Source organism: Pyrus communis, chromosome 3 (genome assembly GCF_963583255.1).
Source record: "Pyrus communis chromosome 3, drPyrComm1.1, whole genome shotgun sequence".
NCBI lineage: Eukaryota > Viridiplantae > Streptophyta > Magnoliopsida > Rosales > Rosaceae > Pyrus > Pyrus communis.
The window spans coordinates 12,931,994-12,953,769 of NC_084805.1; the positions used below are offsets into that span (position 1 = coordinate 12,931,994).

General features: G+C 37.8%; 1 protein-coding gene across 1 annotated transcript; it reads left to right on the forward strand.

Annotated features, from left to right (window-relative positions):
- The first annotated feature begins 13,618 nt into the window (after positions 1 to 13,618).
- On the forward strand, positions 13,619 to 14,140 carry LOC137728195 (uncharacterized). Its single transcript, XM_068467057.1, has one exon. The coding sequence runs from the start codon at positions 13,619 to 13,621 to the stop codon at positions 14,138 to 14,140; it is 522 nt and encodes a 173-aa protein (XP_068323158.1).
- Positions 14,141 to 21,776: the final 7,636 nt, after the last annotated feature.

Here is a 21,776-nt window from a genome sequence, read left to right on the forward strand (position 1 = left end):
CTACGATGTAATGATATTTCTTTTAAAGTGAGGTTTTAGATTCGAATTTTGTTAAATGTGAGTTTGAATTATATTATTGCTAGCTTATTGTGAATCTAATCTCATCTTTTTTCCTTAGTATAGATAATATCGTTTATTCAAAAAATAAGTCAAAATCCCACTACAGTACAAATTTTTTAACCAGTAGAGATTGAACTATGTAGGAGAGAAATTGAAGTAGGGAAGCGGAGTTGAGGGTAAACAGTTGAGATTGAACCTCCTTATATTTTGATTTGACGTGATTCACGCTAGTTAATCTTGCGAATCGTAAAAAACTATAAAACATGTAACACTAGGCACACTGTCATACCCAATTCACATTGTTAAATTGAGGGGTTTAGGAGTCTAAAGATGTTTCAATTATTAATATTTCCGATGCACTTACACTTCACTTAAATGATGTCTGCATGGAAACCCAGATTTGCCCATAACGTAACGTTACGTATTATCCATACTACGAACTACGTGAGGTTCCCGCACGTGTCCGACATACAGTTCAATGTGAATGGAAGTATAAGCAAAAGTGGAGGGCAGAATAGTAATTGAAATATTTAAGAAAGGACGAAGATCTTGTGGTTGGCGTGCCGGGGTGTTTTGGCGGGAATGACGTGCGGTGACGGCTTGAGGGGTGGGTGTGTGCCACGTAGAGAGGGAATTTGGAGGGAAAATTTCTCAGTGTGGGGTCGGGGGTGGGGGGATGTGGGAGACAGAGGGATGAGGTGAATCAGAGCCGTCCACGTGTAAGGAGATAAGGGGTTGAAGAGTAGTATGTGTGACTAGTGAGAGGCAAAGATTTGATTTGATGGCTGGAGGAGACCATAATAAGGTCGCATCGGGAGCTCAAATTTATTTATAATATCGATATCTCCTATGACCTACCAAATAGGAGCCAGCAAGAAACTACTAAAGAAATGGATTTGCATTTAACATTTTCTTCTCAAATTCGTTTTTAGAAGAATACTATTAAACCGTAATACTAAGTGACTTCTCAAAAATTATATATATATAGTTCTCTAAATTTCAAGGTTTTGCTACTATATTCCTTGATTTTAATTGAACCGAAATATATAGGGTAAATAATTACAATGGAAGTATATGTTTTATATATTGAACTCTCATATGTTCATTTGACGTTATACTAATACATATATGCAATACATTATGGTAGATTTTCGTTTTAAGTTTTAATTTTATGTTTGTGATTTAACATTCCTTTTCTCATCATCTTGCATTCTAGATGAAAGACTAACTTATTCAATGTGAAGTAAAATGACTAAAACCCTTGTCATTGTGCTAATCATATCAAGCCAATCAACTTTGGCAGTCTTCGTCTCTCTTTCTTCATACCTAATGTACGTAGTAAGGTCTTCACCAACCGAATGGTCTAGAGGACCAGATAGTCGAAAATAGTCTTAAAATCGTCTTTAATCGAGGGCCAAGCCAAATGGCTTGTGGGCCCCACTGGACAAAAAAGGGCCAAAAGGCTAACTGACCAGGCCAGGACAGGGTTAAAAAATTTGAATCTCAATGGCTAACTAACGTTAGCTAGCTGTTACTTTTGAAATTTTTTTTTTTTGGGCCAAAAATTTAAAAAGAATATTTCATTAATAAATTATGTTTGGTCCTATAACCCTTTGGTCCTCAGTTGGAGATGATTTATTGTGACAGGGCTAAAACGAGCCATATGACACTCGGTTGGAGATGGTAAGAAATATGGCTCTACATTGTTAATTAAATTATTAATTTCTTAGAGGACCAGAGGGCTAAAACAAGCTTTCTGGCCAGCCTTCAGATGAAGATGGCCTAACATAATTCATTTTCATTTTAATTCAAATAATGCATTTTTCTAACGAAACAACTTGTCTCAAATTTATGGTTTTTAATTTTTAATTTACAAAGTAGAAGTGAGACATTTGTCATGACAAGATCTTTAATTTACCCTTCGTAACATGATAATAAATGAAAATTTCAATACTAACTTGATCATCTGATTCAGTTTTTCTTAAGTTCGATCCTAAATTATCTATAGTAACTCCCATAATATCTCCATTATGCAATAATGCAAAACTAAAACATATCTTGGCTTACCCAAGGGAAATCTTTTGTGTTTACTTGATTAAAGCCCTTGCCTAAAGCTTTTGAATTATTTTGGCCTTTTTGTGGGGCTAAGATCAACTAATACATAACAAATGGGACAATTGTATCTCATAATTACTTTAACAATATAAGTAATTAATAATAAAATAAAATTAGTAACTGAGGGAGGAACCCCACTTCCAGGCTGTATGGAAAGTTGGATATGGGACCCAAATTAAGTTCAAAATTATCCAACAGTGCAGGAAACCACAATTAAGTGGAAGTATATGCATGTAATGTATTAATGTAATGTATTACTCTTGAGGTCGAGCTTTCTGTGTTAATGTGAAATCTGTGCTTGAGACAAGGAATGAGGCCCCTGCAGGCCCACAAATAGAGTGCAGTAATGGTCCTTCATATATAGTAAGTCCACAGGCCAATGCGAGAGAGCGAGAGAGAGAGGGAGAGAGCGAGGGCAGTGACCAGGGCGGATCCATATAGGGACCAAGGTGGTCTTACGACCACCCGGAAGTCAAAAAAACGCTTATGAAGATTCTTCGGGAACCCTCCAAATATTACAATAGGGAGGACAGATTCAATCCTAGGACTATATGGGCTACGCCTAGGAAATATGTTTTGTTAAATGACATAGTTATGGATGGACCGTGGTACAATCAAATTCTGGTGCAGTGCATCCATGGACCATGGAGGAGGTAGAGGAGTTGCAGCTTTCCCACGAGGAAGAAGGCTGAAACTCCTTTTTTTCCTTCTTTTATCTGCTACATGGGCCTACCATTGCTACTAAAATATTGCTTTTAAAAAGCACTTTCTCATCTACTATTCTATTTCTTATTATTTTATTTTTAATTTTTATAATCTCTATTTGGTTTTTTTTTTATTTTTTATTTTGGTTAAATCTCTATTAGGTGAAATGGTCAAAGGTGTAGTTTTTATTGTGAATCCTATTTTATTTTATGTGCTAAGAATCTCGTATTTTGTAAATCACATTTAAATCATTGCTTTTCATAGAAATTAGATTTACTTGAATTGTATACTCTATCTCTACTAATACAATAATACTATATGATCTTAATAGGAACCATTACCTTTATTTCTATTTAACAAAAGAAAAACTTTTTTTTTCTTTTTCAGTAAAATTGTAAAAAGTTATCAAAGTATTTACAAATTTTTTTGAACAATCGATATTATATACATTAAGGAAAAAGGGATGAGCTTAGCCTCACAATGGGCTAGCAATAATGTGGTTCAAATTTACTTTTGGCGAGAATCGAACCTAAAACCTCTCACTTACAAGTGAAGAGGAATACCACTAGACTGTATTACTATATTTACAAATTAGAAGAAGGGATTTTATTCATGATGACCTAGCTTTGTTTTTACCATGATTTATGAATGAAAAATATTATTATTTAGTTTTTGTAAGTTTATCGTTTATTTCTTTTTTTGGACGTTTTACATTGGGTGGTTAGGACCACAGAATCATGGATCCACCACTGGCAGTAACCCTGCAATTGTAGGACACAGGGCCCTCCTCCAAACTCCGCAGGGAAATGGAATGATGCCAATGCATGAGACAAAACGGCATTAAGAGCCTTCACATTGTATTCAAGCTCCTCTCACCCACCCACCACTTGTACAGTACGTACCCTCTCTCTCTCTCATGCATGAAACGAGACCAAGTGTTTCAGCTGCATATCTGTCCCATCAATGTGTTCTTGGGGTTTTGCAGGCAGGCTAGGGTTAATTATGGGGTGTGATATTCACGCACCCCTTTTTACTTTTCATATACTTTTTTAATTTTTGACCGTCGGATCGAACGAATTGAAGATGATCAACGGACAGAAATTAACAATGGATATGTGAGAAGTAAAAAAGGGTGTGTGAATAACACAACCCTTAATTATTTGTTTTGGTGGTCATTACATATCAATACAATCTATGGACTATCAACACCCCGTTGCTAGTTGGTAATTGTGTGTATGTCTGTGCATCTTCTTGGGTTTGCGCCCTTGTATATGCTTCTCTTGTACCTTTTTTTTTTTTTTGAGTTTTACCTTTTGAGTCATCTTACCTATCTCACTCTTTCGTCGGGTACAAGGTTTTGAGGTAAACTTCAAATAAAGATAAATTAGTGGCAAACCGTGTGTTAAGTAAATAATATCGATCTAGGTGTTTTTGCATTTGTGATGAATGAGAGCTGGAACTTGGAGCATGTGATTTCACAACTCTGTCTCATACTCGCCATTTTACCATTAGGTTTAGGTCACCCTTTTGTACTTTTCTTTTACAATTACTTGTCGTAACAGTTCCACCTTAGAGTTTATAATTGTTAAAGTTTAAGAGAGATGGGTCGCGGGAATTACAGTAGTCGACCGACCGTTCATTAGATTTTGACCGGCTTGTGATGCTTGTTGTTCCATAAAAGGTGCTTGGAATTCCATATATGTTAAGATGTCGGTGATCATCGGCAAACTCTATATCGGAGGAGACTCCCCCCCTGAGTAATACATTTCGGATTCTTTGAAAACCACATCCATTGTGACATGCATCTTCTGTGTAGCCGGAACATGGCTCCAGTTATCCCCTCTGATCAAGACCATAGCCCATGAATGCCCACTTCAATTCATTGCATGGATCCAATTTACTTCTTTGGTGCTTGTGAATATAGACGACGACTACACACCCAAACACCCAAGGCTCAAGAATATTTGATGTGGAACTTCCAAGTGTTTATGAAGTGTCTGAATTAGCATTTAAAAATTTAAGGCACTAAAAGGAATACGATTAACCAGGTAAGTTGTAGACGTCACGACTTCTCCCTGAAAATACCGTGGCATATTGGCTCCAAACAAAGAAGTCGGAACAATTTCTGTTATATGATGATTTTTCTGCTCCGCTACTCATTTTGTTGAGGAGTGTGTTATAAGATCTCGTATTTTTTAAAAATATATTTTTATTAATTTTATATCTATCTTTACGTTTGCTAGCATGAAACGTGGACTCCATATTTGCAAGAGCTGAGGAATAATGCTTCACAAAAAAAAAAAAAAACTCTTCTCATAAAAAATAATTTGGTCGGGCAAAATAAGGTTTTGTCGCCCAAGAGCATGCCCGACAAAACTTTGTCAGGCAAAGTTTGTCGCACAAAACTCGTTGCGCGAACTTTGCCCGATGAAAAAAAAAAGAAAACCATCGTGCAAATAGCGTTTGCTTGACCAATATTTCAACGGAACTTTTGTCGAGTAAAGGTGCATTGACCAACTTTGCTCAATGAACTTGACATGCCTGACCAAACAATTTCATTGGGCAAAGCTGTATTTTAAGGAAAAAATAATAAAATATATTTAGGCTGATGAGATTTTCGTTGGCTAAACTTTTGTGGACCCTAAAAATTACAAAGCCTACGTGGCACGCAGGTCGAGTAACTAATAAGCTAACTACGTCCTTCGGTTGATGCAGGGAGTGCCAACTCGTAGGTCGAGCTCGGCCGAAGAGTAAAATTTGTTGATGTTGCGTTGAGCGCGTCGCTGACTTCTCAATCTTGCGACTGCGGCTGAGGAAGGAATAAGTCTCGACCTTTGGATTCTCGAACCTGAAGACAAGGCTGCTAGTTCTATGAAGTTCACGACTCGTTGGCGCCGGATTCGGTCACAGTGATTATATTCGTGAGAGTATAAGCACGCCGAATCGACACCAGACTATATGGGCACAAATACTCAAAGGAGATATACGTCTTCATGGTGAAGGTGGTTCGGCCGTTAGAATGCTGAACTCTAAAACCTACTTGTGAGTATCCAATCATAAAATCACTCGGCGTTCAATGTGTCGAATGTCGTAACCTGTAACACCTTATTTCGCCGAGAAGGCTAATAAGATGACCTCTGCCAATAAGGATTCAGAAACCCTTCTCGACCGAGACTTGGATAGGTAACCAGTCGGCCTCGACGCAGTGCTGTTTATCTAAACTGAAGGTGCTCATTGGTCGATCGGTTCTACGACGATAGTACTATTTATCCAAACTGAAGATGTTCGCCAGTTGCCTCCACAGTGCTGTTTATCCAAACTGAAGATGTCTCGGCGGAGAAAGAAAATGAAAAAAATCTCAAGTTGTTTGAGAGGTTTGCGCAGGCTAATTGTGTGTTGAATTGAAGGTTCTTTCTTGTTGCCATTGCCTCTGTATTTATAGGGCTGATTACTTGCTTGGCACGGCCTGGACGATAAGCAGAGCATTTCAATTGCACCTAAAAACTTTGGAATATCCTGAGAAATAAAACGATGATCACATGCGAATTTGGACGTCAAATAGGGACTCTGCATTCTAATCCTATCTTATTCCAACTTTGACTCTGTCAAAACAATAGATTCAACAAACACTTAGAGTTTATTCTATACTTCTATTGAGTATGACATAAAATTTTGTGGTAACCACTAGTATAAATATTTAAAATTGATGATTGGACCCGTTCATTGTATTCTTCTAAGGTGATGAGCATAGTTGTAAAAAATCATCAAAGTTGGAGATAAAAAACTGTTAAATCGTGATGATACATTTGTAACCGTTGAACCTTTCGTCATGTTACATAATCTCTGAAAGTTTTTTTTTGGTGATTTTTGGCATGTGCATTCTCATACCATATTCACACAAGTTTGACGGTTGGATCATTGAAATTAGTTTCTCATACTGCGAAAACCATCGAAGGAATTAAGTGGGCAAAAATGTCCTTGGCCACGTTCGAAACTTAGCCATGCAAACACATACTAGTTCCAGGGTGGGTGTAAGATGGGTGTGAATGAGAGAGAGGGAGACTAGATTTTTATAGAAGGCAGATGACAGCAGTGTGCGGGAAAAGAAAGGAAATAAAGGAGAAGGAGAAAGAGAAGGATGCACCTGTTTTGATGAACATGATGTTGCGCAATGAAATTGTTAGTCGGGCAACGTTAAATATGTCGTCAAGCAAATAAAGTATCGATGGTTTTTTGAATCGGTCATCGTTACCCTTTGCCGGATGATCCTTATAGTTTAACCGACGAAATGGTGCATTGGGCAAGGTCAAATAAGTCGACGAACAAATTTTCTTTGTGCAAAAGGTAGCATCATATGCACCAATTTTTATCTTGGTGCCAAAACTTTGCGCTCTGACATTGTTTCGTGGCCTAAAGGCTCAAAAAAAAAAAAAAAAAAAAACCCTAAATGTTGACTAACTTTGCCCAACCACTTTTTTTCATATAGTAAAATTACTTTGCTCGAGGAAATTTGATTCATCGAGCAAATGGTAAAATTATGTTAATGGTTATAAAATTCGTCAAGCAAAAGACAGCGTGGGTGTAATCTGTGGTGAGATAATTGTGGGGCTTCGTGGCAACTATAAGATTTGGAATGATAATATATAACTAGTAGTTTGAAAGGATATAAGGATCGTCGTGTGGAGTACTTCAGTAATTTCTGTGTGTCAATTAATCTGATAACCAAAAGTTAGTCGGATGTCCTGCAAGTGGAAGAATAACAAAAGTATTGAAGAGTATAGTAATACAGTTATATTCCATGGAAAGTACCGCTGTTTACTAATATTCTTCAATATTTCTGTCATTCTTCTACATGTGAGACATCTGAGTAACTTTTGGTCATCATCTTCATAGACACAAAAAATTACTTAAGTACTCCACGTGGCCATTTTTATATCCTTAGTTGCTGCGAACCCCCACAAATAGCGGGAAATATAAGGGCTTAAATTAAAGAGCTATCGCGGCGGCAAGAGTTTCTCACAAACTCGAGTTCAAGACCTCCAATTCTAATCTGATTGACTATATCCGGTCACATAATCAAATAACTATTCATAAAGAAGAAGAAGTTCCAACCATTTTTTTTATAAGCTCGCCATAGATTACATCCATACCGTCCATCCACACACTCTGATATTCGAAAAAAACAACCTCTTCTACAATACTCTCACCACTCACACAACGTTACGAAGCAAAACCCTTCTCTGAGTTCTCTGATCTTCCCTTCCACCACTCACACACATTCTACAAAAACTAGTTTAAGTCATTGTGCGACAGAAATTGATTCCGTTTGTTAAGATATTTTGCCAGGCGGAGGTTTTCTCGCCTGATATTATTCAGTTTTAGGGTATTCCTCGGGCAAGTCAATTGCCATATTTCACACATCCAGCTCCATCGACGATTTTCGGAGTCGAGAAAATTAAATTCCACAATCCAACCGTCAATATAGTTGGTATATAGAACGAGATTCTATACACCAAAAATCATAAAAATAAACATTTGGGCATTAGGTAACGAGACAAATTCCTTCAATGATTATAAACTCAAATTTATTATTTAACGGTCATTTTAGCTCCGAATTTCTCGATTTTTACTACTGCTCTTATCAAACCTAGAATAATACAATGAATGAAGCAAATCATGATTTAAAAATGTTATCCATATTGATTACAAGAAAATGATACATTAGACGTAATAGGGTTAAAGATTAAAACACTAAGTGTTGGTTGTATTGATTGCATGGTGGGGATTCAAACTACGAATTTTTTTTCAACGATCCACCGTCTAACTTGTTTGAATATACTACGAAATTGCATACGTAAATAATAATAAAAAATAAACTTGCACGAACTAGGGATCGGTACAAAAGGTTGGACAGTTACAAACTTAGAACCACGATTTAACAGCTACATTACTCTTGATTTCGGTTATATTTTGAAAAGATGCTATTTGAGGGTTAAAACAGACAGTGAACACACCTGATCTTCAAATTCAATTATCGCTTAGCCGTTACATTAAAAAATACAAAGCTTCGAATTTTTAAAAAAATTTCAACTTTTGCCCGACAAAAGGATTTCATAGTGGGGTTAAACCAAAGCCCGTCGTCCAGAGTAGCCATTGTCGTCGGGCAAAGTTTAAAAAACTCCCCGCTTTTTTTCACCGAAAAATCAAAAGTCCCTCCAAAAATTGGTTTTGCCTGACGGCGTTTGTTTATATTCGTCGGGCAAGTTCATTTTCCCACATTTTGGCAGAGAAAAACGTGCATTAATTAAAGAGAATTACCCGACGAGTGATTCTGTCGGGTAAAGACACCTTTATTTCTGCAATTCATTTGTTTTCAGTGAGCCTTCACTCTCACTTTCTCCAAATCTCTCCATCTCTTCCCAAATCTCTCAATCTCTCACCGTTCAACCAAGGTATATCATGTTTATTTTAAAAAAATTTGAATTAAAATATCTGTTTTTAATTTATATTGTCAATTTGATAAATATTGTATATATCTAATGTACATTGTTAATGTGTCCTTCATTAAGATGGTGAAGGGGACGAGTTTGGGAGGGGATGATCGGGTAGGGGGACGAGTTTGAAAAAAACTTCCCTTCCATAAAGTTCATTACAAACAAGTATGACGGTTGAATCATTGAAATTAGTTTCGTAAAATGCGTATCCCATCAAAATGATAAATTTACTCACACTTAGAGTTTATTTATACTTTCATTAAGTATAACATAAGATTTTGTGGTATCCACTAGTGTAAATATTTTAAATTGAAGATCGAATTCATTCATTGTATTTATATAGGGTCAAGGAGTGTAGCTATAAAAAATAATCAAAATCGGAGTTAAAATAATCGTTAAATAGTGATTTTTTGTTTTATAACCGTCGAAAAGTTTTGTTCCATTACTTGATCTTTGAACGTTTGTTTTTTGCAATTTTTGGCGTATGCGATCTGAAGTATATACAAACATGTTTGACAGTTGGATCGTTGAAACTAGTTTCATAGAATACGTATTCCATCAAAACAATAGATTCACTAACACTTACGAGTTTATTCATACTTTCATTAAGTATAACATAAGATTTTGTGGTATCCACTAGTGTAAATATTTTAAATTGAAGATCGAGTTCATTCATTGTATTCATATAAGGTGAAGGAGTGTAGCTGTAAAAAATCATCAAAATCGGAGTTAAAATAACCGTTAAATCTTGATTTTTCGTTTATAACCGTTGAAAAGTTTTGTCCCATTACTTGATCTCTGAATTTTTGTTTTTTGCAATTTTTGGCATATACAATCTCGAAAAATATACAAACAAGTTTGACGGTTGAATCGTTGAAATTAGTTTCGTAGAATGCGTATCCCATCAAAACCATAGATTCACTAACACTTGGAGTTTATTTATACTTTCATTAAGTTTAACATAAGATTTTGTGGTATCCACTAGTGTAAATATTTTAAATTGAAGATCGAATTCATTCATGTATTCATATAGGGTCAAGGAGTGTAGCTGTAAAACATCATCAAAATTAGAGTTAAAATAGCCGTTAAATCGTGATTTTTCGTTTATAACCGTCGAAAAGTTTTGTCCCGTTACTTGATCTCTGAATGTTTATTTTTTGCGATTTTTGGCGTATACAATCTCGAAGCATATACAAACAAGTTTGATGGTTGGATTATTGAAATTAGTTTCGTAGGATGCGTATCCCATCAAAACGATAGATTCACTAACACTTAAAGTTTATTTATAATTTCATTAAGTATATAACATAAGATTTTGTGGTATCCACTAGTGTAAGTATTTTAAATTGAATATTGAATTTTGTAATAGAGTAGCCATTTTTCAAAATTGGTATCAAAATTATTTTTAGTTTTTATTTTGTACCCATAATTTTATATTTGTTTATGACACACCCTGACCGAAATCAAGGCGTGCTGGCCGTCACGTGAGGGTGACGTAGCCATGTGCACAGTGCAGAAGCAAAAGATAATAATAAAAGTACGAATAAATAAAACCCAAACTACTAAAAATCTAGTTAAGGTAACACACTAATGTGAGATCAAGTGGGATAAACATAATCAGAGCATAGAAAGCCTAAGTGCAATCCAGAAGAACGAATACTAATTACACAACACCCAAAGGTGATCCTACATTTGTGATGTTCTGTCAGAACCACCGTCAAGTCCTCGTGAACCACCAAAGCTGCTTCTAACTAGAACCTAGAGGGGCGCAAAACAGAAAGCGTGAGTGGGCAAAAACAAAGCTTTTCAAAATCATTTCATTATCAAAAGTTCTAACCCCTCGTTGTAAAATCTGTATAGTTTCCCAGAAAATAGAATATACACATATATCGAAAACATGTTCAGAAATATGCTTGTCGAATGTCTCCACATAAAATGTAAGTAACCCAGGTAATGTCAATCAATGCAAGTAACATGTCAGCCGGAGTCACCTAACGTGACCTGTACGGCTGAATCTAGAGCTCAAATCCCTAACTCACTAACTATACATGCACACGAGTTGGAACCACCTAAAGTGGTCTGTAAGACAGGACTGGGTGTAAATAAATATGCTTAAGTGCTACGATCACGTGAAGACTGGGTGAATAATCGTGGGCCACCTACGAGTCTGAACCACCTAAAGTGGTTTGTACGACAGGACTGTGCACCTAACTTGGATCCAAGATGAGCGTGTGGTGCGGGAGGTGAACATCACGTGAAGGACTTTGCCCTACTCTGGGCGGGAGCACTAACACTGGGGGTGTAGGTTATAAGCTCTCTATGCATCTCACATAACCACTAATTCACAATCATAAACCATGAACTTACCTGGCACTTACCTGTGCGTCCGCAGTACTAAACATACATATATTCAACTACTAATGCATAAATAAATAGGCACATGCTATGCATGGCATTTAAAACATATAAACATTCCATATCATTTTCTAGGAAAAACCACAAATATATAGGTATATACAGAAAACCAAAAGCCCACTCACTAATATGTGGAAGGGTCATAACCCCCTTGCCTCGAGTGACTGCGCTCGTCCTCAGGATGGGTCTCACCTATATGCGAAACAACTATGAAAACGTCAATTTAAAGCACATAACCAAAACTAGGTAATAACTTCTCATACAATGCTCAAATGGGGTATGTGAATACACCAACGTGATCTACTCAACCTCATGAACATCCCCATATTTTTAAAATAATTTTTCGACCACCCACTCGCTAGCCAAGGCACGGCAATACGTGTCGGCCACGTGCGGGCACGTGCTTGGCACACGTGTGGAAACCCTAATGGCGTTAGGGAATATTCCGTCCAAAAATGGAATATACCGTTATATATACCTGACGCCGTTAGTATATTCTGTCAAAGTTGACGGAATATTTCTTGTCTTCTCCGGTGAGTCTTGCCGGTTACCGCCGTCAGCGCTGCAGTCTGCAACTTGAATTCTCCTCAGAAACTGGAAAATTTTCAAAACTTCATATCTTCTTCATTTCTCAACCAAAATCCATGAAATTTGTACCAAAATGAAGCTTACAACGAGTAGAACAAAACCTTACCACTTTCAAGTCCTGAAATTCACGGAATCTCGTGGGAGAAACCACGAAATTCCGGCCAAACCTACAACTCGCCACTCCTGGCCTTCCCGACGTCCAATTTCTTCCAAAATGCTTTTCCGAGCTTCGTGAGAGTATTCTAAAGCTTCCTATGACCTTAGAAACTTCTAAAACCCCAACAATCACATGTGCATGAACAGTGCACAAAATCAGGGTTCCCTGATTCCAAGGTTTTCGAGGGTTTCATGTCCAACCAACACCACCAATCGACTCCTGAGCTCGAAAGGAGTCTAGAAACACCAACAATGGTCACGATCCGTGCCAGAAATGGTTGGATTGAAGCTCGTCCGTATGAGTTGTAAGGAAAATGGAATGAAGTCCGAGAGAGAAGAGAGAGAGAGAGTCATGGGAGTGTGTGGTATGGGTGTGTGTGTGTCCTGTAGAGTCAATCACCAAAAACAACAAAACAACACACCAAAATGGCAAATACCCACCAAGGGCAAAATCATCATTCCACACCTACAGTACAAATAATTCGGGACGGGCTGTCACAACTGAATTTCGGGATGGGCTATCACAGTTTATGTACCCATATTTTTTTAATTTAATTTGTACCCATATTTTTGATAAATGTACACATGCTAATTACATTTATTTGTTTATGTTTTAAAATATATTAATAGTTATTTCCTAAAATATATTAATAATAACGTTGGTACATTATTCTTTTGGTAGGATTATATAAAGAACAATATTATTCTATTATTGATTTTTTAAGTAATTGTCATATTTAAAAAAAAAAATATTTGAATTTATTTAAATTTCATAATAGGATATTAAATGTATAAATGCAGGAGTTAAATCCCTTAAATGATGATACAAACCTCAATCAAACTATTTAAACAAACATGGTTTCATTATAACAATTGAGTTGACTAGGGACTGGAACCAAAATGACACTTTATTTAGTCAAGTGGAGCATATATTCCATAAGTTAACTTTAGGGTTTTATTTTTTCTTTCTTCTTTTTTTTGGTTCCTAAGTACGCATTTGCGTAAACTAAACGCCCATGCATCCATGTCCGGAGATTATAAATATTGCTTCATCAATTGATATTCGATAGGTCTCATCTGCTTCCATGGCTAACGTTACCGTTCTCAACCACGAACAACTGCAGTACCTTGCTCGTACACTTTACTACAAAGAAACAGAGGCCATCCTGCATACCAAATTCAACTCCGAAACCGAACTTGAGAAACACCTCAAGGATTGTAAAGATGGTTACCAATCCGCCCTAGCCCTTTTGGATGCTGGTAGTGAGTTAGAGCATCGGTTTCGAAACGACGAAGCTCGAGCTTCTACAGCTCAGGAAATCTTTGGTTATATAATAAACGGGGCCAACTATGCACTCCAGACGGTGCGAAATTCTAGCTTGCGATCGCATTGTGTAGAAAAAGTTAGAGAGCATGTGAAAATGCTGGCCGATGCAATAGAAGTGGTGCGCAATGTTAATGATGTGGCCAAGGAGGTAACTGAATACATGAAGGCTATGTTGGAGTACACCAGGAGGCATCAAAATCCCCCATCACGCGAATTCTCAAGATGGCTCAAAGGGAGTGGCATTAAGTATGAGGAAATTAGTGCCGAGGTATTTATTTAATTTATTATTATGAGTAGGTTTTGAATAGGGTGCTTATTACTCAGGTAAGGTATTTTTAGTTATTTAATTAGTCAATTATACCGATCCTAACCTAAAGATGTTTTCCTCCATGGGTGCGTCACTCATGCATGCAGGTATCAGGCTAAGCTTAAATTCCAAGGACGTTTCAAGGACCTGAAAGATGTACAAAAGATACAGGTAATGATTGCCACGGAGAGCTAGACTTGTATATATGCATGCAAGTAAAATAGGACATCAGTGTCCGACGAAATGGTCATTAAAAGTAAGTAATTTGGTTTAATCGAGTTTGAAAAATTGGCGGTTATAGGACAATTACAAACCCCTTTTACTGAAATAATAAGAAAATCTACACAATTTTTACACAGAATTATCTATGGGCATTTATTAGAGAAAATTTTCATTATGTCTGAAATATGGATGATATATCATGTCATTATATAAACAGAGAAAAGTATTATTTTTCAACTTGTTAATTTTTTAAAACAAATATCTCACAACTTATATAATAATACATGATGTATCATTTCATGTCTCAAACACACTGAAAACTCTTTTCATTTATTGAGACATTTTTATGTTATGCTACATGTTAATCGTATTGATTTTTGTATGTCAACAAAAGAAATTTGCAATCCTCCTTGACAACAATCCTCAATGGAAAAATTAGTATCCGGTCCTTGGTTACTAATGCTCTTTGATTGAAACCATATTAGTTTTCATATTTTGATCAAGGTCCCTAACATTAATGCAATAATAAATTTACATGTCAGTTACATACTTTTGAAAATAAAAATTAATAATTGATTTAGGATTTTAATACTCACACCTTTATTAAACTCCTAAATTGACACATTCCGACCCGGATTGTCCGCTAGGACTCCGAATTGAGCTGTGCTGGGCGACACCTGGAAGGTGATGAAACCATAAATATGTGATAATGTGTAAACTATGAATAAATTTAAACCTAAAAGTGTCTCAATATACGAGTGCACAGTGAGCGGGTATGGACCCATTCACATGTGATACCAAGCATAAGTAAAGTATAGCAAGGTAAGATAATGATTATACCCTCATAAGAAGCCACATGTACTGAGAAGTGCCACGAATCCTCGTCAATACGGAAACTTTGCTACTAGAACCTGGAGGGGCGCAAAACAGAAAAATGTGAGTGGGCGAAAACAAGCTCTTCAAAACCATTTTATTTATCAAAGGTAATAACCCCTCGCTGTAAAATCTGTATAATTTTCCAAAAAATCATACTACGTAAGTATGAAATCAAAAGTATACTAACAGTAAATTCAAAAGTATACCACGACACAACATCTCATTAGCAATATAAATAATCATGTGCTTAATAACTCATACTAACACGCAAGTCGGAGTCACCTATGGTGACCTGTACAACTACACCTATATCTCATCAATCAATGCTAGCTTATAAGTCGGAGTCACCTATGGTGACTTGTACGACTAACCCATATCTCATCAATCAATGCTAGCTCATAAGTCGGAGTCACCTATAGTGACCTGTATGACTCATCCATATCTCATCAATCAATGCTAGCACATAAGTCAGAATCACCTATAGTGACCTGTAAGACTTATCCATATCTCATCAATCAATGCTAGCTCATAAGTCGGAGTCACCTATAGTGACCTGTATGACTCATCCATATCTCATCAATCAATGCATATCTCATCAATCAATGTTAGCTCATAAGTTGGAGTCACCTATAGTGACCTGTACGACTCATCCATATCTCATCAATCAATGCTAGCACATAAGTTGGAGTCACCTATAGTGACCTGTACGACTCATCCATATCTTATCAATCAATAGTAGCTCATAAGTCGGAGTCACCTATAGTGACCTATACGACTCATCCATATCTCATTAATCAATGCTACTACGACTCATCCATATCTCATCAATCAATGCTAGCACATAAGTCGGAGTCACCTATAGTGACCTGTACAACTCATCCATATCTCATCAGTCAATGCTAGCACATAAGTCGGAGCCACCTATAGTGACCTGTATGGCTGAACCCATAGCTCATCACATATCCATGCACACGAGTCGAAACCACCTCTAGTGGCCTGTATGACAGGATTGGATGTAAATAAGTATGCTCAAGTGCTACGATCACGTGAAGACTGTGCAAATAATTACGGGTCACCTACGAGTCGGAACCACCTGTAGTGGTTTGTACGACAGGATTGTGCACCTACCTTGGATCCAAGGTGAGTGTAAGGTGTGGAAGGTGAACATCATGTGAAGAAATATGCTCTTGCCACGGGCATGAGCACTAACATCGGGGTGCAGCTTTATGAGCTCTAACTGCATCTATTATAACATGTACGACTCATGGGCAACCTGTACGATAGTGTCGGAGTTGCCTATCATTGCAACCTATACGACAAGGTCGGAGTTACCCAAAGCATAAATATAGTCATGCCATAACTCGATCATTTCAAGCAACACCATAAACTTACCTGTGCGTCCTGTATTCCTCTTCGCACTTCAAAACATTCACAATAATTACGTACAGGTAGTATACATATGGATATGCCATGATGCAATCTAATACTCAACCATGTCATGACATTTACCAATATATACACATATATATAACATGGTGAAATATGCATAATCTATAATGCCCCACTCCCGAACTGTTTATTTCAGGAATAATTATTGGGAACAAGTCCAACTAAATATTAGTTTAATCAACTATCATTACTTACGATTCTTTACTTCAATCTCTCAATTCCTCACACATTGATTTATGACCAACATTTAACCACCAAAACATAAGGTTAAATCTCACATTTTCCACCAATGTCCCTCACATTGCTCAATTCCCCAAATAAGGCTATTGTCTCAATTATTTAGTCTCATTTACTGTATGGCTGCATCTAACGTCTCGTTAGACTACCTACTTACCCTAAACAGGGATTAAGCCATTCGTAGTTCGCATCAATTATTTGTAGGTAACATGCATAAATCAACTTAAACACATTAGTGGAATTATCCATCATATGTATATATACGATAGAAAGGAAATAACCCACTCACTGATATGTAGAGGGTCGTAGCCCCCGAGTCTCGCTTGATTACGCTTGTCCTCTGGAAACGTCTCACCTAAGCGAAACAACTATTTTAACGTTATTTTAAGCACATACTCAAAACTAGGTAATAACTTCTCATACATTGCTCAATTGGGATGTTTGAATATACCAACGTGATCTAATCAACCCCACGAACATCCTTATATTTTTAGAAAAATTTTTCGATCACCCACGAGCCGGCCAAGGCACGGCCACATGTGCGATCACGCGCAGGCTTATTACACGTACGGAAACCCTAACGGCGTTAGGGAATATTCCGTCCAATAATGGAATATACCATTAAATATACTTGGCTCCATTAGTAACTCCGTTAGTATATTCCATCAAAGTTGACAGAATATTCTTCGTCTTCTCCGGTGATCCTCGCCGGAGCCGCCACCGGCCACCGTCTGCGATTATAGGATTCTGGAAAATTTTCAAATCTTCATATCTTCTTCATTTCTCAACCAAAATTCATGAAATTTTCACCAAAATGAAGCTTAGGATGAGAAGAACATAATCCTACCACTTTGGGGGTCCTAAAACCAACAGAATCTAGCTAGAAAAATTTGAGGAAATCAGCCAAACCCTGCAACTAAATAAACCCGAGTGTTCTTACGTCAAAACCACTCCAAAATTGATCCAACATGCTAGAAAAGCAAGAATAAAACCTTTCTAAGTCTTAAAACTACCTGAAACCAATGCGATCACGACGAGTGAACAATACTCCTCATCGGAGCTTTTAGTTCCAGAGGTTCCCGAAGCCCTCACGTCCAACCAAAACTATAGCTCAACTCCTGAGCTTGCAAGGAACACGAAAGTAACGTCCAGAACCTCAATCTGTGAGTGATGAGGTTGGTTGAGAGGTTGTCCGTGCAGTTGTACGGAAATGGAAGAAAAATCCGAGAGAGAAGAGAGAGAGAAAGTCCACGGGTTGGTTTAGGTGTGTGTGCGTGGTCCAGGTTGTAGCCAACCAAAAATAAGGAAAAACTTAGTTCTAATTGGGTCCAAACAATTAGGACTTAACATATTTGGTCCACAACCAGAGTGCTTGTCACACAACACCATTTAACGTCCAAGGGTATAAAAGTCATTTCATGCTATTGAAAATATATTTCGGGACGGGCTATCACATAAATAGTTTTCAATTCAAAACATTTCCAAAATAAAAAAAAATTAGAATAAGTTTGTAACCCTTAATTTTTTTATAAAAAGGTTTCCAATTTTTTTAATCTTATATGTACCCATTCATGTAATTTTTCAATTTTTTAATCTTAAAATGTACCCATTCTTAAATATACCAATTTGTTGTAGTAAAATGTACCTTTTTTTTTTTAATTATAAAAAATCTATTCAATTTTTTTCTAATCCATTTTTAAACTTATATGGGTACATTCTTTTTCTTGATTTGAGAATGTATCCATGTCAAGTTTAATCAAAGAAATTTACCAATGCTATTAAGCTTAATATCTATTATTTTTTGTGTGGTTTTGAAGAATGTACCCATATTTTGGTACAATAATTTTTTTGTTAATTTTGATGAATGTATGTGACATCCCACATCGCCCATGGGAGTGATCCTTAAATGTATATTCCCATCCTTACCTAGCATGATGCCTTTTGGGAGCTCACTGGCTTCGGGTTCCGTAGGAACTCCGAAGTTAAGCGAGAAGAGAGCTAGAGCAATCCCATGATGGGTGACCCACTGGGAAGTTGCTCGTGAGTTCCCAAAAACAAAACCGTGAGGGAATGGTAAGCCCAAAGCGGACAATATCGTGCTACGGTGGTGGAGCGGGCCCGGGAAGTGACAATTTGGTATCAGAGCCTAACCCTGGCTGCATGTGTGTCGACGAGGGCGTAGGGCCCTTAAGGGGGGTGGATTGTGACATCCCACATCGCCCAGGGGAGTGATCCTTATATGTATATTCCCATCCCTACCTAGCACGAGGCCTTTTGGGAGCTCACTGGCTTCGGGTTCTGTAGGAACTCTGAAGTCAAGCGAGAAGGGGGCTAGAACAATCCCATGATGGGTGACCCACTGGGAAGTTGCTCGTGAGTTCCCAAAAACAAAACCGCGAGGGAATGGTAAGCCTAAAGCGGACAATATCGTGCTACGGTGGTGGAGCGGGCTCGGGAAGTGGTCCCGCCCGGGCCGGGATGTGACAAATTGGTATCAGAGCCTAACCTTGGTCACGTGTGTGCCGACGAGGACGTCGGGCCCCTAAAGGGGGTGGATTGTGGCATCCCACATCGCCCATGGGAGTGATCCTTAAATGTATATTCCCATCCTTATCTAGCACGAGGCCTTTTAGGAGCTCACTGGCTTCGGGTTCTGTAGGAACTCCGAAGTTAAGCGAGAAGAGGGCTAGAGCAATCCCATGATGGGTGACCCACTGGGAAGTTGCTCGTGAGTTCCCAAAAACAAAACCGTGAGGGAATGGTAAGCCCAAAACGGACAATATCGTGCTACGGTGGTGGAGCGGGCCCGGGAAGTGATCCGCCCCGGGCCGGGATGTGACAATTTGGTATCAGAGCCTAACCCTGGCTGCGTGTGTGTCGACGAGGGCGTTGGGCCCCTAAGGGGGGTGGATTGTGACATCCCACATCGCCTAGGGGAGTGATCCTTATATGTATATTCCCATCCCTACCTAGCACGGGGCCTTTTGGGAGCTCACTGGCTTCGGGTTCCGTAGGAACTCCGAAGTTAAGCGAGAAGGGGGCTAGAACAATCCCATGATGGGTGACCCACTGAGAAGTTGCTTGTGAGTTCCCAAAAACAAAACCGTGAGGGAATGATAAGCCCAAAGCGGACAATATCGTGCTACGGTGGTGGAGCGGGCTCGGGAAGTGGTCCCGCCCGGGCCGGGATGTGACAAATTGGTATCAGAGCTTAACCCTGGTCATATGTGTGCCGACGAGGACGTCGGGCCCCTAAGGGGGGGTGGATTGTGACATCCCACATCGCCCATGGGAGTGATCCTTAAATGTATATTCTCATCCTTACCTAGCACGAGGCTTTTTGGGAGCTCACTGGCTTCGGGTTCCGTAGGAACTCCGAAGTTAAGCGGGAAGAGGGCTAGAGCAATCCCATGATTGGTGACCCACTGGGAAGTTGCTCGTGAGTTCCCAAAAACAAAACCATGAGGAAATGGTAAGCCCAAAGCGGACAATATCGTGCTACGGTGGTGGAGCGGGCCCGGGAAGTGATCCGCCCCGGGCCGGGATGTGACAATGTACCTATATATATATATATACACACACACACACATACACAAAATATATTGGAGATTATAATTTATATTTTAATAATCTTAATCCACAAATTATGGGTTTTTTATATATTTAAAATCTCATTAATACATACAACTATAAATTTCAAATTTTAATTTAAAAAATATAGTAACCTACATAGAAATATATTATCACATTAATTTTAGGGACTTCGATCAAAACTTGAAAACCAACAAGGTTTCAGCAAAAAAATATTGATAGTTAGGGACCGCATTCAAAGTGTCTCATCCTCAATTTATTATTGAGTGATTACTATAATCTCGTCACTAAGAGCCATCGGTGCACTATTAGGCCATCTCCAACCAAAGGAGGCCCATATGACTCTCTTTAGCCCTATAGCCCTCCAAGAAATTATATGTTAATGAATAGTGTCAAACCATATTTCAAACCATCTCCAACCGAAAGGGCCAAAGGACCATAAGCCAAACATAGCCCTGTGACAAAAAACCATGTCCAACCGAGGGGCCAAAATACCATAGGCCAAACATAATTTATTATTTTAATTGAATTAATATAGTTAATTAAATTAAACTACTATATTAAAATAAGATTTTCGGACATATTGAAGGATTATTGAAAGAGGTGCCCATTTGAAAATTATTGAAAAAAATTAAAGGAACAATTATTGGAAGAGAATAGAATGTGAAGAATTGAAATAAAATGAGGTAAGATAGTATGGAATGGTGAAAAATATATGAGAAATGGTGTAGGAAAAAAATTAGAATTAAAAAAAAAAAATTCATCCAAAAACAAAAAAAAAAGTGGTATAGGTTAAAAAAAAAAATTCGTCCAAAAAAAAAAAAAGTGGGCTGGGTTCATCGGGCTGGTTCAAGATGGCCAGCCCGCTGGCTTGATTTGATGGTTTTGGCCTGGTGGGCCCCATAAGCCCTTTGGCCTAGCCATCGGTTGGAGACGGTTTTCATATCATTTTGAGTTATTTTTAGCCCTACAACCATTTGGTTGGATTGTTTGGAGATGGCCCTCATTTTTGGCCTTATAATTTATTATTTTAATTTAAAAATTACAACAACGTAAATTTAAAAACTACAACTTAAATTTAAAAACTACAACAATTTAAATTTAAAGTCTATATTATAGTGAATCACAAGAATTCCTCGCCTTCCCAAGAATTCTAAGCACTATATTATAGTGAATCATGAACCTCATAACAATCCTTTCTCTTAAACCACTCAAAAATCTCCCAAGCCCTTTT

What these genes read in the sequence shown, in the direction of transcription:
- LOC137728195 (XM_068467057.1), top strand. Translation starts at nt 13,619, where the DNA reads ATGGCTAACGTTACCGTTCTCAACCACGAACAACTGCAGTACCTTGCT.